The sequence below is a fragment of the Budorcas taxicolor genome, chromosome 1 (genome assembly GCF_023091745.1).
Source record: "Budorcas taxicolor isolate Tak-1 chromosome 1, Takin1.1, whole genome shotgun sequence".
NCBI classification, from domain to species: domain Eukaryota; kingdom Metazoa; phylum Chordata; class Mammalia; order Artiodactyla; family Bovidae; genus Budorcas; species Budorcas taxicolor.
In genome coordinates, this window is record NC_068910.1 from 49,568,127 (window position 1) to 49,595,126 (window position 27,000).

At 47.0% G+C, this 27,000-nt stretch overlaps 1 protein-coding gene across 1 annotated transcript in view; it reads right to left on the reverse strand.

Moving 5' to 3' along the window:
- The window catches only part of ITGA9 (integrin subunit alpha 9), a 367,242-nt gene that overhangs the window by 274,947 nt on the left and 65,295 nt on the right, over positions 1-27,000 (reverse strand). The window contains exons 9-14 of the mRNA XM_052639038.1: positions 24,866-25,003; positions 21,873-21,978; positions 20,653-20,747; positions 16,416-16,506; positions 13,845-13,890; positions 4,822-4,976 (exon numbers count right to left, since the gene is read on the reverse strand). Coding sequence (XP_052494998.1) covers positions 4,822-4,976; positions 13,845-13,890; positions 16,416-16,506; positions 20,653-20,747; positions 21,873-21,978; positions 24,866-25,003 — 631 coding nt within the window. The remainder of the gene's footprint in view (positions 1-4,821; positions 4,977-13,844; positions 13,891-16,415; positions 16,507-20,652; positions 20,748-21,872; positions 21,979-24,865; positions 25,004-27,000) is intronic.

The window sequence follows — 27,000 nt, forward strand, 5'->3', positions numbered from 1 at the left end:
ACTTTCCTAACTTTCCTAACTTTTCTTACCCACCCCCCAAGCAATGAGGTGGTAATTACAGTAGGGTCCCCTCTCCTCACAGAACATGGACTTGCTTCATTATCCCATCTCCATGCTTCTTGAGAGACCAGAAGGAGCTCAGAAAACGTTCTCCATGTGCAAACGGTCTCCGGAGTAAAAATGCACCCTGAGGACCAGAGGAAGGGTCTGGGTACAAGCTGCCTGGTGTCAACCACTGCCTTGCATGACCTTGGTGCCATTTCTCAGGACCTGGCTGTACTGCCTGTCTGAGGGCAGGGCAAGCGCCCTGCTCACTCTCAGCCTCGCCAGACTGCATAAGAGCCACGGAAATATGGGGGTGCCAGGTCAGAGCACAGAACACAGCCACTTAGGGCTCAGCCCTGCGTGGTTTCCACCTAGCTCTCTGGAGATAGTCCAGAATTGCCTGCTTGAGTCTCAGCCTCTGAGGACTGACAAGTGCTTTTAGGCTTCAGCCTGGCCAGCAAGTTAGGTACAGGCTTGGTCTGCAAGTAAGGAGCAGAGACCCTGCCAAGACAGACAGCTTGAGGGAGGCTGCAAGGCTGCAGGAGGGGAAGGGACTTCTCATCAGCTTATTTTCCACGCAGCTGCTTCCAACAGCAGTTAATTTTCATTTCTTCCCCCGCCCACCCCCCGCCAAGCCCTAGAGCCAGCCTCACTGCAACCCTGGGATATACCAATGGCAACAACCAGTGTCCCCACCTCCGAGGTTTAGATGCCAGGTCCGCAAGGTCCCTTCTCCAAGCTTACAGGTTCTGATGACCCCAAGCAAATGGTCCACCCCACATATAACATTTTCCCTTTGTTGTCCTTGACCAGAGGTTCTCACATCCAAGCCAGCTGCAGGTTTGTTAAAACCTAGGTTGCTGGGCCTTGCTCTCAGAGTTTCTGAATCACGCAGAATTCACATTTCTGACAAGATTTCATGTGCTGTGTTGTGGCTGGTCAGGAACCACTTTTAAGATCCCTCATACAGACCTACAAGCAGCTTCCTGCAGTCACTACCAGGCCCTCTATGACCTGCCTAACTGATTCCCAGCGTTAAATTCTCTCTGTTAAAATAACTGGTATGGTTTCTGTTCTCCTGGATGGACTTTGCTAGGCTGTCATGGGGGCCAAGGCAGAGTCGCCCCCAGAGAGAACTGCTCTGTTTCCCATAGTACCACCAGAAGCCACAGTGGCCCCTCTAGCAGCTTGGGCCACCAGCTGGCCCTGAATGTCCTGTGCCCAAGCGGGAGCCGTGGGTCTTCCATTACAACACAGACAATGAAGAGGCAAACGGAGTCCCTTCTCTGTGTGTATGCCTGAGCTCTACCAGGTCCCGAGGGAGAGAAAAAGCTAAAGAGATGACTATAAGTCAACTGCTTACAGTCCCCCCAAAACATTCTCAGGGTGGTCCCACAGCTGAAGATGCCAGCAGACATATACCACTTCTGACAACTGTTCAGAAGTACCGAGCACGCCACTGGGCACCTCCTTATTGCACTGCCCAGGCTGTCCTGTCCAAACACAGCCATTCTGCTGACAAACTCTGCTCTGGATATGCAGCAGACATTCAGAGGTGACTGGAAGATGCCCTCTTGCCAAGCATGCCACAGCCAAAACCACCACTAACATGTTCTTTCATCTTCCTCCAGCACTGAGAGTGAGGAAGGCTTGTAACTGGAGTTCCAGCCCTGGGCTCCCAATGCAGAGGCTTGGGCGATGACACTGAGTTGGCCAGCACCAGCTACTAGGCTGGGAGGAGAGCAGAGGATGTCTGTGCACTGAAGGTATCCCCATCTTTCCTGCATCTGGAAACTGGGGATCTGATCTTCCTGATGGTGCAGAACCCTGGGGAAGCTTCTATGGAGAACTCTACCCACGTCTGTATCCACGGGGCTACTTCAGCTCCACCATCACAGCTTCCCATGGCTCCCTCCTCAAACCTTCTATATTCCACTGCCAGCTCATTTAGGGGCACATTTCTACATTTCTCCCTTTACTGCAAAAACTAAGCTATCGCTCATTTCCCTGAAAGCCAGGAAAAGGGCCAGAAAATGCCAAGAATAGATAACTTCCTACATTGCTCTGCAAATACCCCAATTCTCCAGCTACCATCCTCTTTAAGCCTGACTCTTAAATAAATGTGTACAAACATCCCCTTAGACTATCAGGAGATACTGGATTTCATCAACGACCCCATGTGGCAGATGGAGAGTAAGGAAGTGACATGTAGTACTAGGGGAGGAGCGCCTGCTCAATGCTCCCACACCCTAAAACGGACCTTAGCCAGACTTCTGCCCCTGGCGGCAGTCATGGATGCCATCTAACAGCTTGTCTCTTCCATCATCCTCCACCACTGAAGGGCCATGACTAGCCCAGACCTACATTATAATTCTGCTTGGAGATCACTGAAAGAGGCCCTGATGACCAGGGTCGCTGAAAGGGGCTCAGGTGACCGGGGTCTATGAATGGAGCCCCAGTGACTGGAGTCAATGAAAGGCGCCCCAATGACTGGGGTCAATGACTAGAGCCCCAGAAGGAGACACTTGCTGGAGGCAGCGTGAGAAAACATCCACATCCCCCCCGGCTCAGCCCTTCAATCTACGAATTAAGAGTTTGCTCTCGCACTTATGTCATATGCTCTGAAATCACTCTTGCTCCAAACTTGCATTTTGGTTTCTTCTCCTCTGTTCCTGCTCTACCAACTTACCTCCATTTTCACCACCACAGTGATGTGGTTAATGAGTCTGAAAACTGTGTACGCAGGTTCAGGATCAACAAAGAAACTCTTTCTAATTCCCCTTAAAAGCTCCATGAGGACATGGCTGGCTCATGCAGGCACACAATAAATATTTGACAAATGAACACACACATGAACTATTAACTGCTTGCTTTTCTTAAGAGTTCTATAAGAGAATAGTTCTGATTATTTTTAAATACACCAGAAGTAATCTTCAACTCTACAATTCTTTCAAAATGCTTTTTAATGGAGTCCAACTGTATCACGAGTTGATATTTGATAAAGGACATACCATCTAATTAGGCAGAGGATATATGAGTCCCAAGACCATCAGACCATTTTTTTTTCCTAGAGACTGCGGTGCCTTAAACAATTAGGGAGGTGGCAGGAAATTGTTTTTGGAAAGCAATAGTATCATCAGACCAGAATTCAACTTTGGCTTCACCAAGAGCTGTGTGATCTGGACCAAGTATCTTTCTCTCACTGGATTTGCACACAAAAAGTTTGTTAGTTCTCTCTCACTACCCAGGTTCCAAGTTCACAGTAAATTCATATTCAATTTTGAAATTTCTGAGTTCCTTTTCAAAAATCCATAAAAAAAAATACAAGATTTCACTGTTGAGTTTATTCAATCCACCTGAAGATCGAGAGAAATGTCGATGAAACAAGCCAGAACAGCAGTCTCCAACCTTTTGGCACCAGGGACCAATTCCATGGAAGACAAATTTTTCTATGAACTGGGGTAGGGGAAATGGTTTGGGGAGGATTGAAGAGAATTACACTTTTTGTGCAGTTTATTTCTGTTATTATTATTACATCAGCTCCCCGTTAGGTCATCAGGCATTAGATCCCAGAGTCTGGGGACTCTTGGCCTAGAAGGACTAGCATGTTGTCATCTAAGGTAGAGCATTCAGGATGCAGCTGAGAAAGTGACTAGTGCAGACGCCTGTGTTCTGTGTGTCTGGGCTCCCACACACCTGCACGTGCACGTGCACTCCAGAGCAGAACATCTCAAACTTCGATGCGTACCAGCGTCCTGTGGGGATCTTACTGAATGCAGATTCTGGTTCAGAGTCTAGAACAGGGCCTGTGATTCCGCGCGTCTAACAAACTCCTAGGGGATGCTGACACTGTTTGTCCAAGGACTACATGTAAGGAGGGAGAGGAGACACTCATGACATTAAAAATGTCTAAGAAAGTCAAAGAATCCAGGTCCTTAATGGTGGTGCTGTGGGGTTTTTAAAAAAAAAATTTTGGTTTTCATTTCCTTGGAGCTCTCCTTTCTTTTATTCCATCAGCCTTTCAAGTAAAAACAAAAGACTTCTTAATCTGCACAACTGCTCCAGATTCACTTCCTTCAGGTGATCACACACTCTGAATTCTAAGCCACATTGATCCTATCTTGTTCCAGGGCTTGATCGGGTCTCGGAAGTAAGCCAGCAAGTCGACCTCCCCTTATTAGAGAAATGGCAGGGACGGCTGCCAGTGGCCAGGGTTTACCTGCCTCTCCTCCATCATCTGAAGCTAACAAAGCCAGCTCCCTGCCTCTTGGAAGCCTGAACCTTTGTAAAATTGAGCATGCTAATCTCACCACTCATCCTGTCTCTGATTCCACAGTAAAGAGCCCTCAACATCTGGCTGGTGCTGCAAGCTCAAGGGAGAGCCTCGAAAGTCCCACTACTTTTATTCCTAACTATATGGAATGTTTCAGAAGGGCCAGGCTACCCACTGCATGTCCACAAGACCCACCACCTGTCCTCCCTGTGGCCCAGTGAAATTTCAGTATGGTCCAGGGACATTTGGAGAAATGATGCTTACAGTCAAATATTTTTCTTCTGAGAGCTGGAGGTGGCACTGAATTGGGAAAATAATGGTAAGAAGAGCAGAGGGGGAACCTCAGGGAAAAGGGCATCTAGCCTGTGGATCCGCTGCCTGTAAACCCAGCCAGGTGGCACTTCAGGAGGGAACTCCAGAACAGCCCCTGGTTGCCCATGATCCCACAGTCCCACTCCAGTTAGGACGGCTATGAGGAGCCCTGACTTGGTCTTGTGTGTTACCTATTTCTCCCGGAACGTGTTTGCCGTGGAAGCTAAAGCAGGCGGTGACGTTCAGGCAGTTCACAGGTTGCTGGCCGTCATGACACTGAGGCGCCGTGATGTTGATGGAGGCGGGGAGGAAGATGGAGACATCCACTGTGATGACGGGTCTTGCCCTACAGGTCAGGAGGAACCAAACGATAACTAAGCCAACAGGACAATTCCTAGGGCTTCAGCCCAGCATCTAAGCAAAGTATGAAACAGCCTGAGTGGGAGAATATGGCCAGGGTGCTCTGTAAATCCTATTCTCTGGTGTCTCAGCTTATTTCCCAATAAATGAACAGTTATCTTCCCAATAATAAAGGCCAGCTAGTTGTTAATAAAACACATCTGGTTGAAGCCATAAATGAACCACCAGATGTTGGGAGATTATTTGAAAATTTCACCAATTAACTTTTGATTTCCATTTTATTAGGAAGATAGGAACAGATTTAAGAGGTGTCCCTACAGGAGGATGCCATGACTCAAGATTAACAGACGCACGAGCAGGAATCCCCCAACACATTTACTGCCATTATTGCCATGAACTGCAAAGTCCCATCCAGAAACCTTCTCTCTTCGTTTACTCCCATCAATTAATTAAGTACTTTTTCTAAAAGACCTTGATAAATGCAGTCCCAGCTGGTAACAGCAAAGCATTTCAGAGCTGAAGAAATCACCCTGCCTAATAGCTGGACCAAGTGAAACCCAATAAACATGCACACTCCTGTCACTGACAAGGACCACCCCCCAATGCTTGATGGATGGACATCATTGCTGGCCTTCTGGGGACTCCCCAGGGGCCCCCTATTAGAAGCAGGGAGTGAATCACACCATTCTGCTCTGGTTGCAAACATCTGCTGAGGGAAGATTCACCTAAACTGTGGCTTAACCTTCTCCTCTCCAGGCCTCACAAAGAGACCCTTTTACCCCCAAGGAGCCCCAGCCTTCACGCCGCCGGGGTGATATAACAAGATTAAGGGGCTTTAGCAGCTTGAGAACAATGACCTCACTTGTGTTCAATGATCCCGCAAAGAGTGCCCAGGGGGACAAGACAGATGGGAGCCAGGACAAACACCAACTCGGAGAAAAGAAAGCATTAAGGAAAACCTCGAGGAAGAAAGGAAGCAAGGAACTGCGTGGCCCAGATCGAGTTAGGGGATTTCACTACTGCCAGCACTGCCTTGAGATGTGGCTTAGGAGAAGAACAATTGTGACAAGCAGAAAGGAACTACGGGCAGACCCAGCTGCAAGTCTAATGGAAGTCAGACAATGGCAGTGCCTGGAAATCCAATATCTGGTTTCCAACTTCCTTCTGGGTTCATCATTAGAAGATGCTCGAGTGTTCCTTAGCACCCCAGCACTTGGATTTCTTCCTTCTCTGTGTCCACACCTCACCTCACCTCACCTACTAACTAAGGCCACTGTCCATGTCCAAATTCATCCCATCAGCCTACAGGCCCTCCAAGGGCTGGGATCCTGCTGAATTCATCCTGATATTGCCTAGTGAGTAGGTGTTCAAAAACCCAGAGGGATGGGATGGGGAGGGAGGAGGGAGGGGGGTTCAGGATGGAGAACACATGTACACTCATGGCGGATTCAAGTCAATGTATGGCAAAACCAATACAGTATTATAAAGTAAAATAAATTTTAAAAAATAGATAACTACTAAGGACTTAACTACATAGCACAGGGAAATTTTACTCAATACTCTGTAATGAGTCATATGGGAAAAAAATTTTTAAAAGAGTAGATAAATGTATATGTATCACTGATTCACTTTGCTGTATACCTGAAACTAACACAACATTGAGAATCAACTATATTCCAATAAAAATTTAAAACAACCACCACCCTTGTTAAATGAAATCTCTCTAGTCCAAGGAATCGAAAACTACCGCAGGGGCCAAAGATTCATCAAACAGACAGGGGTACCAGCAGAGCCAGAGTCCACTCTGTGAGACTTCACCTGCCTAGCACGTGTCCTGCCAGGCCACTGTGCAGAAGCAGCCCAGCCCCTCCCACCATCCCAGGGCCCCTCACTGGGGAAATGCCTGCTTCCTCCTCCCAGGATACAGCCTGGCAGAGGAAGGCGAGGTGAGCAGGAAGCAGAAGTGAGCAGTACAGATAAAAGGACTTCGAAGAGGGTTGTTAAAAGAAAAAAAAAAAACAAACAGAATCCTTTGAAATGACAGGCTGGGACCTTCACAAGCACCTCTCCCTCCAACATCCGTCAGATCAGTTCCCCCAAACCTTTTTGTTTCAACTCCAAGTATTGTTTCAGGACCAGGAAAAGCCCAGAAATCTTTCATAAGCCTCTCTGATCACTTCCTCCGACCTTCCATGGCATAACACCAGGAGCCTGTCACCCTAACACCAGACCTGCCCTCTTGAGCTAATCCCAGAGAACAAACTTCCTGAGGGCAGAGTTGGGCCAGCCCACACCCTGGTTGGGGTGGGAGGCTGGGTTTCACAGGCTGAGATGAAAGCAGAGGGGCACCCAAGGGCAGCACTACAAATGCTCTGAGACTTTAAAAGAAGCTGGTGGCTGCAACGCTTTTTTTAAATTGAAGCATAGTTGATTTACAAAGTTGGGTTGGCTTCAGGTGTAAAGTGATTCAGGTAAACATATATACATATGTCTATCCTTCTTCAGCTTCTTTTCCCTTATAGATTATTATAAGATATTGAGTAGAGGTCCCAGTGCTACACAGTAGGTCTTCATTGTTTTCTGTTTCATGTCTACCAGTGTGTATATGTTAACCTCAAACTCCTAATTTATCCCTTCCCTAATTTCCCCTTTGGTAATCATAAGTTTGTTTTCTATTTCTGTTTTTGTAAATAAGTTCATTTGTATCATTTTATAGCTTCCAGGTATAAGTGATACCATATGAGATTTGTCTTTTTCTATCTGGGTATGATCTGAGTCTGATCACTGAGTATGATCATCTCTAGGTCCATCCTTATTGTGGTAAATGGCATTACTTCACTCATTCCTATAGCGGAGCAATATACCATAATGTGTGTGTCTGTGTGTATACACACACACCCCCCACATCTTTAATCCAAAGAATACTTTTTTCTCATGATTCTCAGTTTAAATTCTGATATCTAATTTGATCATGGTATTTCACTTCCAGGTAGATAATAAACCCAGTCAGGACACCCTGGGACATGATGTTATTCCAGTGACCCTGGCCTTTTGTAGGGTCAGTGCTGCCTGCATGGCAGAGACGGGAGGAGAGATAAAGAGCCCACACCTTTGGTGAAGGTGTTAGACCACTAACCATCCCCAAAGTAATCCATTACTCCAGGGAGCTAATTCATGTCTTAAAGTGAAAGTCCCTCAGTCATGTCCAACTCTTTGCGACCCCATGGACTATACAGTCCATGGAATTCTCCAGGACACAATACTAGAGTGGGTAGTCTTTCCCTTCTCCAGAGGATCTTCCCAACCCAGGGATCGAACCCAGGTCTCTTGCATTGCAGGCAGATTCTTTACCAGCTGAACCACAGTTCAGTTCAGTTCAGTTCAGTTCAGTTCAGTTGCTCAGTCGTGTCCAACTCTTTGCGACCCCATGAAGCGCAGCATGCCAGGCCCCCTGTCCATCACCAACTCCCGGAGCTCACTCAGACTCATGTCCATCGAGTCAGTGATGCCATCCAGCTATCTCATCCTCTGTTGTCCCCTGCTCCTCCTGCTCCCAACCCCTCCCAGTATCAGAGTCTTTTCCAATGAGTCAACTCTTTGCATGAGGTGGCCAAACGACTGGAGTTTCAGCTTTAGCATCATTCCTTCCAAAGAAATCCCAGGGTTGATCTCCTTCAGAATGGACTGGTTGGATCTCCTTGCAGTCCAAGGGACTCTCAAGAGTCTTCTCCAACACCACAGTTCAAAAGCATCAATTCTTCGGCGCTCACCCTTCTTCACAGTCCAACTCTCACATCCATACATGACCACAGGAAAAACCATAGCCTTGACTAGACGGACCTTAGTCGGCAAAGTAATGTCTCTGCTTTTGAATATGCTGTCTAGGTTGGTCATAACTTTTCTTCCAAGGAGTAAGCATCTTTTAATTTCATGGCTGCACTCACCATCTGCAGTGATTTGGAGCCCCCAAAAAATAAAGTCTGACACTGTTTCCACTGTTTCCCCATCTATTTCCCATGAAGTGATGGGACCGGATGCCATGATCTTCATTTTCTGAATGTTGAGCTTTAAGCCAACTTTTTCACTCTCCACTTTCACTTTCATCAAGAGGCTTTTCACAAGGGAGGCCCAATTCAATCTACGTAGTTGAAAACCAATCTCAGAAAGGTTTCTCTTAACTGCAGCCCAAAGCATTGCTAACCTACATGGCTCTTGACTCTCCCCCTTAGAGCAGAACAGGCATGCTGTGGATGGTGTGTGTAAGTGTGGTGTGTGTGTATGGTTTGTGTGACTGTGTGTGTGTGTGGTGTGTATGTGACGTGTATAGTGTGTGTAAGTGAGGGGTGTGTGTGTGTGTGGTACATGCACACACAGACAGGGTCTCCTGGCTCTCCTCCATGTTCTGGTCTCTCTAAGACCCTAAGGTAACTCCAAGTCTATCCCTACTTGCCTGTCAGCAAAGTCATGCCTGGGATGCCCCCTTAGCTTCATCAGCCAGTTTCCAGACTCCCGGCTCACTGCTGCTCAGCCACATGCAGCACCTCATCAAAGGGTGCCAACCTGCCCGGTCCCCTGGATGCCCTGGGCGATCCTTCTGCCTGCTCCTCCCTCTCTGAGGGGCCCCACCTCATCTCTGGAGCCTTCCCTGCTCACCCTGAGCCCCTCACACTCCTGGAAGAGACCTGAAGTCGTCACCCTCATCCACATCGCAAACTGAATCCTGCACTGAGCCCAGTCCCACCCACAGTCCGGACACCAGACACTCCCCTCCTCACCTCCCCAGTCCCTCCTCCGCCTCCCCTGCCCCCTTCTACCTCTTTAACCTCTCCAGGCCCCGAGAAAGGAAGGGGGTCAGGGTGAGGTTCAGACAGATGAGGGTGAAGCTGAGGGTCACTTTGGTCCCGCCCTCCAAACACCCTCTCTGAACCACCACCACTCCCACCTCCCCCTCCGCAGTCAAGCTTCTGGAAAGAAGGTAAGATGTACTGTTTTCCTGCTTCTCCTCCTCTCACCCACCCACGGCCATCTGACTTGGGCCGCCAACTTCTGCAGACCTGCCACAGCAAGGGCGCCACTGCCCTCACCGCCACCTGCGACCCCACTCACCCTCCCCGGCCTCTGCTGAGCGTGGCACTCGCCCCTCTGACAGGGCAACCCTGCTCTACTGTCCTCAAGGCATTTACTGCAACCTAGAATCCCTCCTCTTTTAAACTGATAAAACCTCCAGGTCATTTGGTTTCCTCACCCCTAAAATGAGGCTCCTAATCACCATATCTCTGTCATGGAGTTATTAAGAAGACTAAGGGTTAAAACGCAGGGGAGTCCCTGGTGGTCCAGTTGTTAGTACTTCACACTCTCACTGCCAAGGACACGGGTTCGATCCCTAGTTGAGGAACTAAAATCCCAGAAGCCAAGAAAGTGTGGCCAAACAATGAAATTTTTAAAAAAGAGTTCAGATATATTCTTCCAAAAACAGACAAACAATTGCAGTCTACTCAGTCAATGGAACACCACTCGGTACCAGGAAAAAACTGCACATCACACAATACAGCTGCGTCTCAAAAACATCACACTGAGTGCAAAAAGCCAGAAACCAAAGGGTGCACACACTCGAGCTCGATTTATAGGAAATTCTAGAACTGATCCAGGGGGACAGAAACCAGAAGAGCAGTCGTCTGCCAGGAGAGGGGTGTGACTAGAGAGAGGCAAGAGGACGCTTCTTGGAGTGACAGAAACGCTCTTCATCTGGATGGGGGCAGAAGTTACACGGGTGTACACACTGGGCAAGACTGATCAAGCACCTGCCTAAATTGTATGCAGATTATACCGCAATGTAAAAAGCAACAAGAGTGAAGTTACTACACACCAGGGCTTAGACAGTGCCGGGCACAGGTAGGCACTTATCAAACGACAGCTCTCTGATTATTAACTGTGCTGGCTGCTCTCCACAGTACAGCCAGGGCTTCCCTAGTGGCTCAGGGGCAGAGAGTCTGCCTGCCAGTGCAGGAGGCACTGGTTCGATCCAAAAAGATGAAACCAGTCAATCTTAAAGGAAATCAACCCTGAATACTCATTGGAAGGACTGATGCTGAAGCTGAGGCTCCAATACTTTCGGCCACCTGATGCAAACAGTCGACTAACTGGAAAAGACCCTGATGCTGGGAAAGATTGAGGGCAAGAGGAGAAGGTGGCAACAGAGGATGAGATGGTTGGATGGCATCACTGACTCAATGGACATGAATGATAGCAAAGGACAGGGAAGCCTGGTGTGCTGCAGTCTATGGGATTGTAAAGAGTTAGACATGACTTGGCCACTGAACAACAATGAAGTACATCCCAATCTGACACCCAGCTGCTTCTCAACAGGCCAATGCACAGGGGCAGATGAACGAGGGAATGGGTCACCGTGAGCTCGGGACCCCCAGGCACCCCTGGCATGGTTGTCACGGCCGTCTGCAGACCTCCTCGTCCGAGCCAGTAATCCCGGCTCTGGTCCTGAAGTCTCCTCTCTCCAAATGCTCCTAGCTGTTCTCCTCTGTGGACTCTACATCCGTCCCTGTTAGAGTTCATCAACCTCATCCGATTCTACCCTCCATGCCAGGCTAGGGTCTGGGGTCTCCCATCCATGGGTAACACCTACGTGTGAGGAAATCCCTGGAGAGCGTTGTCCCTCACAAAAGACGACAGAAGAAGACAAGCCCCTCTGGGTTAGAGCTCACAGCTGTAAGCTTATAAAATACAAGGATGATGAAAAAGCAGAACCCATAAGATATGCCTTAAGCCAGAAGCTCCTGGTTTGTAGAGGGCCTGGTTTCCACTAACAGCAGCCGGGGAATGTGTTTTATTCAAGGGGAATCCTGAGAAGCCAGAGCACACTGCTTGGAAGAGTGAGCACAAGGAAAATGACTTTGTGAGGCCACCAGCTGGAGCTTTGGTCTCTCAAGTCCAACCACAACCATCTGTAGCCATGAAAGCTGTTCCACCTGAGAAAATGCCAATGCAGAGAATAGGGTGATAAAGGAGAAATCCAACCCTATGGAAAGTAAAGGATCCATCCCCCTGGAGGAGGAAATGGCAACCCACTCCAGTATTCTTGCCTGGAGAATCCCATGGACAGAGGAGCCCGGCCTGCTCCAAGGGTCACAAGGAGTAAAACATGACTGAGCATAAGCATAAAATTGAACACTTAAACCAGGCACTGTTCTAGCTCATTGAGCTCTCATAAAAACTTAGGATATTCAGTGAGGTGAGCACGATTGCCTTTTTAACAGGTGACCATCCTGAAACAGAGGTTACCAGCCTTGCTCAGGAAACTCACCTCTTAAGGGCAGAGTTAGGGTTGAACCCAGGCCACCTGGCCCCAGAGTTTCCACTCTCAATCTCAAGACTATTCTGCCTCTTCAACAATGTAATATTTGGGGCAGGTGGGGGGGGGGGGGGGATGCCATATTAAATTTATTCATTTCTTTCCAACATGATTGGCCATCTTAAATTAACTCTCAGGAATTAAAGAAAGAAAGAATGAAAAGGAAAAAAACTTGAAAGCTAAAGGCCCTTAAGGCTAGGTATCTGATAAGAAAATATAATCCAAGTCTCTGTTTAGACCATTCTTAGAGTAGTTACCATCTTTTCTAAATCTTTAGACTATGTACCATCTATACTGTTCACATAGCACCTGCCACATACTGTATTATATTGATGATGTTTTGTGATGTATTTATGGCTTGGTCTAACAAATCCACTTGATTCAGAATGCCTTAAATGTTACGTTTCCCCACAATTTTCTGCCTATTGCAGTGCTCAATAAAGGAGTCATGGATTTTAAAAGTATCAGAATCTCTGGAGTAACAGAGTCACTTCTGGCTCAGTAACATTACACTCAATCTTGAAAATGTAAATCATCCATGGATTTTCTGAAAGACAGTTCTGGCTACTGCCAATTTGACAAAGCCTGCAAATAGCCTTTGTGGGTAAGTGTGCACAAGGCAAGTAACTTGAACAACTTGATGTTTTTCATTACCTAGAGTTAACTGGTTCCCTTAGAAGTTCCTAAGCCCCCATCTGAGGTGGTCCCTCCTTCCAGAGGAGGCTGTGTAGCCCTGAGGTAGAGACTCAAGAGAAAGGCCCTGCTGAATGAGAGGAATCCAGGGTGTGGAACTCCATGGCCTCTGGGATCCCTTCCAGCTCTAAGATCCTACTAGACTATTTTAGAAAGTTCTGCAATCAGGTTGTTAACAAAACCTAAGAGTTGGCTCCCACTCCAAAGTGTAATTCTGCCTCCTCTGACTCATACAGACAGAAATACTTGGAGAGGGTTCGTGGGTGGGACGGCAGCCCACTGGCTTTTGCAGGAGGGATCCAGACGGCATGGGCTTCACAGTGAACTCAAGTCCCTCACCCTCTGCTGGCACCAAAGAGTGAGGGGGCAGGAGGCTCCCAGTCCCTGGGGGGCTGGGGACAAGGAGGTGGGGAAGTAGAGATGAAGGCTGTAGGTAGGGATGAACAGATGGGACAAGGCAGTGTCATAGCACCCACGGGAAATGACAGCTTATGTATAGCACATCCACGGAAAGGGTTGTTCATGGCAAAAGGCAGAAACCTCTGCCTAGAAGCTCCAAGGATGCTATCCTCACACATGTAAGCCACTCAAGGCCCACCAGCTGGAAACCCTGGGATACAGGATAACAAGAACAGGGAAACAAAGGTAGCAGTCGCAATTACCGAGCACCTCTGCATGCAAGGAACAGGGCAGAGTGATTGCTGACTGATGATAAATAAATCCCCTGCGCCGCCCCCCAACCCAATTCCATCCCTCGCCCACACAGAACCGAGAGGAAAGAGAGAAGCATCTCACCTTAGGAGAACCACACTGTCCGACATGAAGGCTCCAATAGTTACATCTGAAAACCACAAGTTTACAGATTTAGAATCTTGCTGAAGCCCATCTCACCCACCCGCTGTAAAGGTGCTCCAATGTGACGGAGGCCAGTCTCAAGGTCACGGGCTTGTAATGTCTTTGGAGGAGCTAGAGCCACACTGTCATGTATGGCAGCCCACTGCCAGGTGTGGCAGCTGAGACCCCAAAGGGTTCGGGTCTGCACCGAGACATGCATGTAAGACAGAAACTGATTTCAAAGACTTGATACTAAAAAATATTAACTATTTCACTAATAAAAAATTTTTGCATTGATTGTATGCTGACATGATAATATGTTGATACATGGGGCTAAATAAAACATTATTAAAATTAACTTCATCTGTTTCTTTTTATATCATTTTTTATGTGGCTACTAGAATGATTTAAATTACATAAGTGGCTCACATTGTTTCTTTTGGACATCAGGGATTCAGAGGGGGGACACTTGGAATCAAATGACTCCTGGGAGAAGCTCTAGGTTTTGCAGAACATGAGAACCGTCTCCATTCTACCCCTCCCTCTGCGTGACCACAGAGACTCTCTGTGTCCTTGTCTGCACAATGGAGATAATGATCCCCAATGTCTTCTTCAAAAGCTGAAAGCATTTTGTAATATTTAAATCAGAAGACATTTATTACACACCTGCTCAATATAATAGTTATTAAACACACTAAATCAGATATGAAAATCAGAAAACTCATGAAAATATTTGGCCAACTATAAACCAAGACAAGTGTTAGTTGGTGAAGTTTATTCCTAAATAATTTTAATTTAGGAACTGTGCATTTATGCAACAGTTCTCTGCCTTTTCTCCCCTCAAGTATAATAAAACCCTTCAGCCCTACAGTCCCCATGACCACTTACAGAACCAAGCATCTTAACCCAAAAGCATCTGAATCCCTCCATCTACAAATGCCCTCAATTAGGAAAAACAAAGAATGTATCCATGGACTGCAGGACTGCTAAAATCCCTGCCCTTGGGTGTGCATGTTAATTTTGCTATTTTCTAACAGTCTTTTTTTAATTGCCTGGATATTTGAACATAAAAGAATCTGATGCACTTGCCATTTCTCTTATGAAAAACTGTAAGGTAAGAAATCCACATGTGTTGTGAAGTGTGACCACACCTGCTCACTGTGCAAATATAGGGGAGCAGCCTGAGTCCTCATTCGCACTACAATGTGGTCTCTGGCACCCTAAGTTCTCTGAGGCTCAGCATCCTTATCTGTAAAAAGGGGAGACACCTGTATCTCTAACTACCTATGGGGGTAACTTTATAATGCACATCGCACAGAGAAGCAATGGACAGTATTGCTAAACCAATGGACAGTATTATTTAGGGACAGCCACAAATTGCCCAGAATAAGAACTGCTTTCTCAATGGTCTACAAGGAAAAGTGAAGAAGTGAAAGTCGCTCAGTCGTGTCCGACTCTTAGCGACCCCATTGATTATACAGTCCATGGAATTCTCCAAGCCAGAATACTGGAGTAGATAGCCTTCCCTTCTCCAGGGGATTTTTCCAACCCAGGGATCGAACTCAGGTCTCCTGCATTGCAGGTGGATTCTTTACCAAGTAAGCTATCAGGGAAACAGACCTCAAAACTGACCCTTTTCTGTTCCCACTCCTCCTGGCTCTATAGATTTACAAGGATGATCAAAACTCCTGTCTGTGAGAAACTCTGAAATTCTGTACCCTATACAGAACTTCATTCATTTTCACAGATCCTTCTGAGGCATTTTAAATGGAAAGAAACTTTTTCTCAAGCTAGCACAATGACCAACAGTTTCAGGGACTTTTTTTCTGAATTCCACGATGATTTGGGATTTTTTTCACGTCTTCTCTTTGCTTCCTCACCTTGCTTACTCCATCCCCTTCAAACAGCAAAAGGTCCACTATTCCATTGCCCAGTCAATTTCACCTAAACCAGATATGTCTGAGGATCGGGGTTTGAAATCGTACATTTTTACTCAATTAGCCTCAGCCACCACAAGGCATTAATTAACCCCGAAGATAAGCCAGCCAGCCTTGAATGGCAAAGGTCTGTTTTCTGTGTCAGGGGAAGGACATGGTTTTCTTCCTGCTCCAAGTGTTTCTTTCAATACTTGTCTTGTGTGTGTATGTTTGGGGGATGGGGGGGGGGGGTTGTTCCTTCTCTCCCATCAAGAGGAAGACACCTCCAAATATGCTCAAATATTACGGAAAGCACGAGGTTTCACTCCTTATATTCTGAATGTGGAGAGGGCTTTTTGTCTTCATCAGAAAGACTTGCTGCCATGGAAATCACTACAAAAATCCACCCTCCTGGTGCTTAAACCCTTCAGAGCAGATCATTTTAAAACTGAAAAAAAAATTAATTTTAACACTACTTTCATCTTAAAAAGCAAACACCAGGCAAAACACCCTGTTCTACTTGTGTGAATTTTTCTAAGCCTAAATAGATGTGACCACACTTACCAGACTGGTTATCTTGGCTTATCTCATGTGTCTTTCAAGAAAAATAGCTTACCAGGATAACTATTTCCATCCATGTCAATGCCTCCCGATATGGACTGACCAAACATCCGCAGCACCGGACTTATCTTCCTCCCCAACAGCTTCTGCAACAGATAATAGGGAGATTGAGCCACCGGAAGGAGCACACTCACAAATAAGAACCCGTGACTGCTTTAGCCCAGCTTCTCTCGGACACTTGGTCTTGAAGTTGGTCAAAGAAAAAAAAAAAAATGTGGCCTGAATTTGATCGGGGGCTTTAGCAGGCAGTTGAAGACCCCACACTCCTTTATTAGTACTTGCCTGAGTCAAATGTCACCCTTTACAACTTCTTCTAAGCTCGGTGAACAAACCACCTAGATGAGCATGTTTGTGTTTTGATGTATTGAATGAAGCTCCAAATGGATTAAGGTCAACTGCCATTTCTAAGGGAAGTTCTGTTTTGTTTTTATACAGGTATAGCTGGCTGGAATCCTCAGAACACATTTTCCTCACATCTCTCTACCTAAACATGTACTAAACATGGAACACTCCTAAGATGCACACGTGAGCCCAGTCCTAGGTGGATAGGAATCAACACATCTACCTAGAAAAGATGACCACGTGGAAACCACCTCTCCATCAAGCCAACCAGAAGATGTTCAGGCTCCTGAGAATCACAGACAGGACGAAACAGCTCTACCTAGTAAATCTAAAACTCCATGGTCCTGAATCTTTCGTAAACTGAAGGAAATTTAAAAAAAAAAAAAAAATCAGCTGAAGCTGCCCTGAAAGGCAGACTTCAACCAACCATTCAGCATTGACAGCTCTTCTGCCAGCAGGCCATACCAGCATCTGTATTTATCTCTTCGTCGTCATCAAGCCCAACCTGTGCTAACACAACACATGCTCTACTGGCTCAAGAATATTTATTGTACACCCAGCCTTTGTCATACATCCATGTGTGTGCGGCACAGCTCCACACAAAGATGCCAAACTTTCCAAATCAGGAAAGTGCCATGTTCTGGGATCTGACCTGTTATTTCTTCCCTTTCTATAAACAGTCTCCCTGGTGAGGCTTCCCTCCCAAGGCCCTCATTGTGGATGGTAAGAGAAGTGCTTTGTATTCATGCCACACAGCAGCCTCCATGTCAAAACCAGGTATATATATATATACCCAGGGCTCACTTGGGACTTTCTTGCCTTATCCTGTTCCTTCCTGCAAAGAAATCACAAGTTTGGGGAGGGAGGGTTTTCTATAAGACCTACATATGAGATAGCAGGGACTTCCCCAGCAGCCAGTAATTGCAAACAACCCTCCTCCTGCCACCTCAGTGAAACCATCCAACAGGAAGTGTGCAAACGTTAAAGTAAAAATCAGAGCACTGTAGGAAACACTGAAGAAAAGTATCTTGCTAACAGACAGAGCCCTACGTTCCCCTGTGGCTCCATCTAAACAAACAGGGATGTGCGGCTGTGTGTTTCCTAAAAGCCACATTTTGAAGCGGAGCATCTCGCTCTGAGGTCCAAAGACGTGAGCAGCAGCTTGCCCTGAGTTTGCATTTCTGAGGTATGCTGTGGCTGGGACAAGCCGGGAAGAGTGAAGGGGTGGTCCTTTTGGGGGTGGTGATGCAGGCTTAAGTTATCCCACAGACATCTGCAGGCCATTATGCCATAAAGCCAGGAAGATAAGTCCGCTTGGTGCTAATAACTCTAAATGAAAACCAGGAGCCTTGGGAAACCTCCGCTTCACCAGGTTTTCATGCGGTGTCCTGATGGCAGGAGAGAGATCACAGGGGCCGCCGGGACATGCCCGGGGGGCTCAAGTTGAGAAAGGCACAGGAGGATCTTAAAATCAACACTTTTCATGGTCAACTCGAGGAAGAGGAATGAGTTACAGAGTAATATGGAAGAACTTCAGACCCCAATCTCACAATATATCCAGCAGAAATAATACCAATCTGGGCCAAAGAAAAGCAATCCCCTTGCCCAGACTTGTTTCTGATTTCCTTCTCTAGTTCACCCACACAATGCCCGCTCTGTCCAAGCCTGGGCCCTGGACAATCTGGCATTAAAGGATTTTTTTTTCTTCCTTTAAAATCACGAAACTTATCACATATACATTAGGAGCTTGGAAATGCGTAATCACCGGTTGCTTCTTTTCTTCTCTTTTTTTTTTTTAAAGAGCCCCAAACCACTTCTCTTTGTTAGAGCTAACGAGCTAGGCTGCGTGCTGACAAAGGCAGGACGGATCCAGCTGCTGATCCCTGCTTCCTATAAAGACAATCCGCGCTGACCACAAAATGTATACTTCAGTTGTCTGCAGGGATCCCTCCCAGCAACACCACAAAACATAGGAGGGCCGCAGGAGGAGGGGAAGCGGGGTCTCTCAACTTATAATCGCCTCTCTGTGCAATTAGCTTCCAAGGTCCGGCAACAAGCTTCCAGGAGGAAGCATGGAGAGTGACCTCAATGGCTGCCCAAGGATGGCTACTCCCTGGATGACTTTCAGCTTGTGACAGTGGGAACAGAGCCCCCTGACCCACAGCAGAGCAGCCCCTGGGGACTGGGTGTGGCCCCCACATTTCCCCCGGAGGCCTGTGCCTCCTGCCGAGCCAGCTGAATCCCCTAGGAGTTTATTCCCACCATTACTCATTTCTCACCCTAATCATTGCTGGCTCAGACGGTCAAGCGTCTGCCTGCAATGCAGGATACTCTGGTTCGATCCCTGGGTTGGGAAGATCCCCTGGAGAAGGAAATGGCAACCCACTCCAGTATGCTTGCCTGGAAAATTCCATGGATGGAGGAGCCTGGTAGGCTACAGTCCATGGGGTCGCAAAGACTCGGACTTACTCATTTCTAATGCACAGAGGATGGTCCATGTAGATGAAGGCCCCTCAGAGTAAATATGCCTCCCAGCAAAATAAGCTTCCCTATTTCTGTTTTCCAACAGAGCTTCTCTCAGTGTTCCTTTTTCTGATGTGGAGTTGAGGGTAGTGGTTGCAATAAGAGGGTTGGGAGTTAGACTGACAAAGTCTCAGTGGCCAAGTTGCTACTTCCTAGCTAGTGACGATGGGCAGGTCAGTTCACCTCCCTGGGCAACAGTCACCTCATATAGGAAAGGTGGATGACAGAGGTGCCCACGTCACACGGCTGTGATGAGGACTGAAGGTAAGACAGCAGAGCAGGCACTCAGGAAGCATCCCTGCTCTCACCAGCACCTCCCTCGGCACTTGCCTCCTGCTGGAATCACAGAACCAAGCAGGGGGCCCAGGAGAGGGAGCCTGGGCTCAACTGGCAGCCAACCAACCAGCCCTTGACCCTCAATCAGCTGACTCTTATCTGCTGCAGGAAGCACAATTAGGAATGGACACACTGAACTTAACATGTAGGTACTGCCCCTTAAAATCAACTTGTAAAGTCTTTTCCTACCTAGAGACTTCCATACATGGACAGGTTTCAATACCTCCTATTTCATTTTATAGAACATTTCCTAAGAAGAGGACTCAGTTCAGAGTTTGGTTTCCTTCCCAATATTCAAGATATGAGGCAAGTTTCTTGGTGACGAGAAGTGTCAGCTTGAGTAGAAGGAGGCGAGAAAGTAAGAAACGTTCAGTAAATCAGTATGGGCTGATTGGAAATTTCTCGACGTGTGCTCAGTCCCTTTCCATTGCTGACTCGCTAGAAGAACCCAGGCCTGTGCCACTCTACACACAGACATCCACAAACATCCTGATCATGCTTCTGTCCAGAAAGTGACTTCCTTTTTTCCCAGGGGCTAGGCTTGACACCATCAGCAAGATTGAACTTCAAGCAGAAAAACAGAACTCACCACTTCCACGTTCCCAGGTCCAGGGGAACGAGGCCAGGGCTTTGACAGTTTTAATGCCAGTTGTAACAACAGCCCCGTGAACAGCTTTCAGGTCCCTCCTCCATGGACCATTGTCATTCTAGGTTATATTTTACAGGATAATCCGTTGGCTCACCATAGATGGTTGACAAAGCAGTAACCGGAAAAGGCAAGCCTCCTCTTCTTCCATAAGCCTCTCTAACTCTGGCTAAGAATTTGGATATTATCTTCTATAGGCAGAATGCCTCCCTAGATATGAGCAAACGTGGGAGTCTATAAACATGTTCAGATTTAAGAAGCAGTATCAGTGGTTCGCATCCTTCACTGGAGGGGGTGAAGGTGAAGGTAGGAGCAATGTTGGGTGTTGTGTGTGTCTGTAGAATGAATGTATGACCAGCGCCCAAGACATTCTCATGCCAATTACCATGGAGTACTGAGGGACCATGCCCCTGGCATCGCCATGATAGATGTACACTGCTCCCGAAAAGTCATCCTCCTTGGGTGCGCCAATGGCCACATCTGGGGGAAGAAAGGCAGCTCTGCATTAGAAAAACCATGTGGAATAATGTAACAGCGGGTTCTCTAATTCCCACAGGATGTCTAGAGAGGTCTTGATTGTTACTTGTTCAGGCATTAAACTAGGCACACAATCTCTTAGCAGCAGGAAAAAAAAAAAAGTAGAAAGAAAATTATAGAAGCTGAGAAGAATTTAATACCAGAACAATTTCTACCTCATCTTCACAAGATAAATTATTAACTTGTGCAATAAAAGAATGTGAATATCAACCACCCACCCTAATGTCTGTCCATCAGAGAAGAGAGTTCCATAGACAATGGTTACTGCATAGCTGAGAAAGTCAACTCTATCCTTGGGTAAAGGAATTATATAAAACAGTATTCACTTTATAAAAAAAAAAAAGAACAAAAAAATCTCTGTGTTATTCTCATAAACTGACAACTCTTGAGACACGGCTGAGATCTTTCTCCCTTTCTTCAATTTGCTTCTAACAAAAGTCATGTGTCTGTAGACGGGAAGTCAAGGGTTAAGGGCATCACTCACCCAACCTCAAGCAGAGGTCCCCAATATCTGAATGAGGCCCTCTATGGCCAGTGGAATTATGGTTTCAAAGGAGCCTGGATGCCTGGCCTGAGGCCCATCTTCCACCTTCCGCCTCGGCCCTCCCCACCAGTGACGTGGCCCCCACCAGTCCTGATGTCTGAACCCAGCACACACAGCGATGGGAGGACATCCTGAACAGACCAAAAGAGAACTTCAGGCCAAACAGAACCAGGGGTCGTGCATACACACCTCCACCCCTCCCAAAACTCACACCTTCAGTCAGTCCAGCATGCTCTCAGAGCATCGTGGAGCATTAGAGGCTCAGAAACAAGAAGGGTTTGTGGCGAGAGGAAGATGGTTCAGACGTGGCCACCACAGAAGCCCCTGTGCACTGAGCTGATGAGGAGGGATTTCACAGAAGCAAAACTCCATCAGAGTCAGGGCTCAGCCCTGTGCCTACATGGGAAACATGGTCTCACAGGTATTTTCTGCCTCGAGTGCATGGACGGGCCTTCCCTCGGGTGGGTGGATCCTGGAGCGCCCACACCAGGGCCAGGTAAGAGGACAGAAGCCAGCTCACTGACCTGGGAACCCGTCATCGTCCAGGTCGCCCAGGCTGGCGATGCTCTCCCCGAAGTGTGCATTGTAGGCACCGTCTCCGCTCAGGGTCAGCTGCTCCTCCAGGACTCCCTGGGAAACAGGATGGAGGGAAAACGGAAAACAAAACAAAAACAAACCGAACAACCAAAAAAAGAATGAAAAAACAGAGCTGGGAATGCTGCCCTCCCCCGCCGCACACCCATGGACAGGAAACACCTGGGCAGAATCCCAGGAACCCAACGTCCCCCTGACCCATGGGTGAAAGGAGCCCCTTCCATGTGGGCACCATGGGGGTCTCTGATCACCTGAGACACATTTTAGAGGGAAGGAGACATACTGCTGGCCAATGACTAAACCTCTCCCGGTCCTAACACTCTCCACCAACCTATCTACCTGCCTACCTGCCTGTCCTCACGGTCTCCTCTCCCCACAGTATCCCCAAAGTTGTTTTAAAGGAATACATATTTTCATTTCTGATCTCCTGTGCCTTTGGTACACGTTTATAAAGCTGTTTCGCAGGATGCATGTATTAGTGATCTTGACAGAGGGACTCATGATTCAGAAAAACTGACAGCCAGTTTTTGGGTTAAGGGGTGAAAGCGGTGTTAACAGGACACAAAACCATGCCCGTTTTCATATCTGGGTTGTGTTTCTTGAGCAAACACCAACCAACAGAGGGCAGGGTCAGTGGTGATGGAGGCAGTCAAGGCCACACCCACCCTGCCCCCAAATCGCTGACACGTGACCATCAGAGTGTTAACGCACACTCGAATGTTTTGAGCCACAAGAACGTCTAACCCTGCTCCTGGGTAGAGCCACTCAGAGCCACGGTATACCCACAAGCCATCCCAAAGCTTTTGTTACGACTAAATCTTTTTTTTCCATTATATACAAACACCTTTCAAAAAATAAACATGTGATGATTTCTTAAGTCAGTGAAACCCCCACCTCACAACACAAATATGTGTCGATTTCCTCCCATCAGCATGGTGAAGAGGAGAAACACTGATTCCTGGCATGTACCAGCCACTGTAGCTTCACACCCTCATTTAAATCACATAGTTACTGTATATGGAAGACCTTATGACTCTGCCCACTTCATAGATGAGCAAACTGAGCCGCTGATTTCAAGCTATTTGTCCACATCACACAGGCTATGTGTGTACGTGGGAACACCAACATTCAAGGGCAAGTCACCATTTTTTCCCACTGCTCCATACTGCCCTGAAACCTTTCATCACATAGGATGAAGTTCAACAGAAGGAAATGGCAACCCACTCCAGTGTTCTTGCCTGGAGAATCCCACGGACGGGGGAGCCTGGTGGGCTGCCATCTATGGGGTCACACAGAGTCGGACACGACTGAAGTGACTTAGCAGCAGCAGCAGGTACTCTGGTAATCCCAAGGCATTAAGAGACATTGGTTGGCCATAGGTTGTGTGGGTGCCATATGCCTGCAGAAGGTCTGGGGAATGATCCTGCTCATAGATCGCATGCCCCGGGGCTGATGGGCTGGTCACCTTATTGCCTGACAAGTTCACACCCATGCAAACATCGAGTCAGTCTTCTGCAAACAAACGGTGGCCGGCAGCCACTGAATGCTGACTGTTCTCATCTCCATGATGACTGCCTCCCTTCTCCCCTTCCTGCCCTGTCTCCCTTCCTGGAAGGTCAGTATAGAAGCAGGTGCCATCGCAACAGGTACCAGGAGGCATCTCCCCAAAGAGCTTGCAAACATCCAAGAAAGTCCAAGGCTCTAATATCCCCTGGCTCCTCTTTAAATCACTGACCTTTCTTTCTGGCATCTGCCCACCTAGCTATAGCTAAATACCACCACCCCCTCCCAATGAGGATAACTTAACTAACTTAACATCTTGGTCACAGCTTAAAAGTACACTTTTACTAACTTCTTTGATTATGAAAGAATTATATTCTCACTATGTATAAAAAGATAAAACTAAATATCTACCCAAGCACCACCACCCAGAGCAATTTGTTACTAACTTTATGTATTTTGTATATTTTTAAAGGTTGATTGTATATGCAGTTTTTAATCCTGCTTTGCCATTGATTATCTCATAAGCATTTTCTCAAGTTAGCTAAAAGGCTGGTGGTTACAGAATTTTTTCATTGAACCATTTCCCTTGTGTTGAATACTCTTTCTTCTAGATCCTGAAAAGATTCTGCCTTCTTTTTGGTCTCTTTGCTCCCACGGGTACACTGTAGTCCCTCAGCTTCTGCCCCCACCCACCCTCCACTGTGCTGCAGAGACATCTTTCTGACGCAACTATGTTCTTTTCCCAGTTCTCCAGATTAAGGGACGTCATGACTACAGCCCGTGGCCACTGTGCTGGTCCCCACTTAATAAACCCCCCTCCAAGTCCCACCATGCTGAACTGTGGTCCCACTGCCTGACACCTCAATCTACGTTGCCCAGCTCCCAGCCCACTCCCACCTGTCTGTCTAACTCCTATTCTTCTTCAAGGTTCCTTCCAGCCATCATGTCCCCTGAGAAGGCTTCTCTGTGTACATATTCTCAGGGAGGTGGCATAACCTAGAGATGAGGCATGCTAACTCCAAAGTCAGTTTGCCTACGTTTCAAATCTCAGCCCCACCGCTTTTTACCTGTGTGATTTGGGGCAGGTGACTTCACCTATCTGAGCCTCAGTTTTTTCACCTGAAAAATTGGGACCCCCCTGAAAAAATGTGCATATGTCATTGAGATCATTCACAGGGAGCAAGAGAAACAGCTCCTGGTACATGAGGAGCACTCAATGCTAGTCATTTGGATATTTCTGGACCCCTGTATATCTGCAGTCATCACACTGCATATAGCTTTCCATAGATGAACATGGAGCTTTCTAAAGGTAGGAAGCAAGTCTGCTCACCTCCTCTGGGTGATGGGCCTCAGTCACTACTCCTCAGGGCAATGTCTCTTTCCCTCACCCCGTCCACACCTTGCCCAGCTCTGTACTCACGTTTCCTTTGTTGATGTAGACGGTGACCTGCCCTTCATCCCTGATCTCAGAAAACATGGGGGCCCCCACCAACAGGTCGGAGAGGCCATCTGTGTTCAGGTCAACTGCGCATAAGGAGGAGCCGAAGTAAGAGCCCATCTGCAACCAAGTCGAGTTGCAACAAAGCGTTCAGTGTCTGCCCTCACACACGGGGCCCCCGCCGCCCTCCAGCCCCCAGCCCGACGAGCATCTGCTCCTGAGCCCCGCAGAGGCTGCGCTAGCTGTGCTGCCCGGGAAGCAAGAGCGCTCGGGCAACAGTGGATCCCAACTCCCCACGCCTCCTGGCAGCCGTGTGGAGACCCCAGTCAATGGGAGACCCGTGCCACTGACTTGGAGCCCCACCAAAGAGGAAACAAATGGACCAATCCCTGGAGCACGAGGTTCTGCTTTTACAAATGCAAGCTAAGGCTGCAGACATAGGTTATAACCATAATAAAAGTGCCTCATATATCAGACATTTGACAAGGCCAAGCAAGTTAGGAATATGGAATTTCACAACAGAAGGCAGGCATGAAAATAAACTGTTACATGGGAAACAGGTTACCCTCACCCAGTCCTGGGCAGAACTGAAGACTGGCTAGGAAGGTGCGTGCTGAAGTAATAGAAGAATGCACAGCTCATAAGATTATTTGATGAGTGAGGGAATACAGCCAGGTTATACTGGCTTAATCATAGCTCTATCCAGTACCTGTTATTATTATTATTATTTTTTTACCATTTTTTAAATTGAGGTATAGTTGACATACAGTGTTTAGTTTCAGGTGTACAGCAAAGTGATTCAGTGATGGATTGTTCAGATTCTTTCCCATTACAGGTCATTACAAGATACTGAATATAGTTCCCTGTGCTGTGTATACAGCAGGTCCTTGTTGCTTATCTAGTTGATATATAGTAGTGTGCATATGTTAAGCTCAAACTCCTAATTTATCCCTCTCCGCCTCCCCCTCCAGTAACAGTAAGTTTGTTTTCTAAGTCTGTGAGTCTGTTTCTACTCTGTAAACAAGTTCATCTGCATCACTTTTTTTAGATTCCACATATACATGATATAATGCAATATCTGTCTTTCTCTGACTCAGGTCCTGTTATTTTAAATCAGGGGTCTCAAACACAAAAGCCAATGGGATCCAGACAGGTGATATAATAGGTGTAAGAGAAAAGCAAATGATAGCACAGGCACGCTGACAGGTGACAAGTGACGCTCGGCTCATTTGTCTAAGAAACAGAGGGTGGTGGAGACTGTGGCAAATCAGAGTCCCCAGGCCCAGTGAAAGGAGCAACTTCCACCCAGGGGAAGTCAACTCCTGACTGACCCAGAAAAGGCCGGCTGTCTCATCCTTTAAGAGAAACCAAAGCTCTAAAATTTTATTTGAATAGCCTATTTTTAAAATGCTGACAACTAATTCATATTAAAAACAATAAATAAACATAACATGCAGGCCAAATGAAAATTTTTGTAGGCTGTGTCCTTTCCAAGGGCTGTGACCTCTGTTTTTAATTAAAAAAAAAAAAAAAAAGCTATCCTTTTAAAAAAAATGTTTTCAAGTAAAAGGGCTCTGGTTTTACAGACATGAACAAGCATTTTCTTTTGCTGTTTGTTGGCAGTTAACCCAGGGGAGTTTGAGAGAGGTGGAGGGTACTTTGGTCCATTTCCTGCAACTCGGCCTGGGACAGGACTCAGAAGTCCCTCCCCAGTCATGTGTCAATGCCACTTCCACCCACTCCCACTCACCCATTCCCAAGGGAGAAGAGCATGGGGAAGTCTCAGAATCATGGAGGTGGGGGCAGAAACCAGTTGATGGTCACCAATTCAGTGGCCTTGCCAATATCCCTATCTCGACTGTCATAAAAGAAACCACTAAGACTCAGGCAAGGCCATGAAGACCGAAGTTGCTGGCAGTTCTCTCTGGCTGAGTCCCAGGGGAACTATTTGTTTCATTCCAATGGACTATTTAACTTGGCATCTTCGTCAGTGTTCAATCAGAAATCCCTGTACATGAAGTTTCCTATCTAAGTTTTGACATATAAACACTTCACATGCTCAATTAACGCAATAAAACTTGGATATGGCAATGACATGCTTTGGGGTGAGTGTTCCC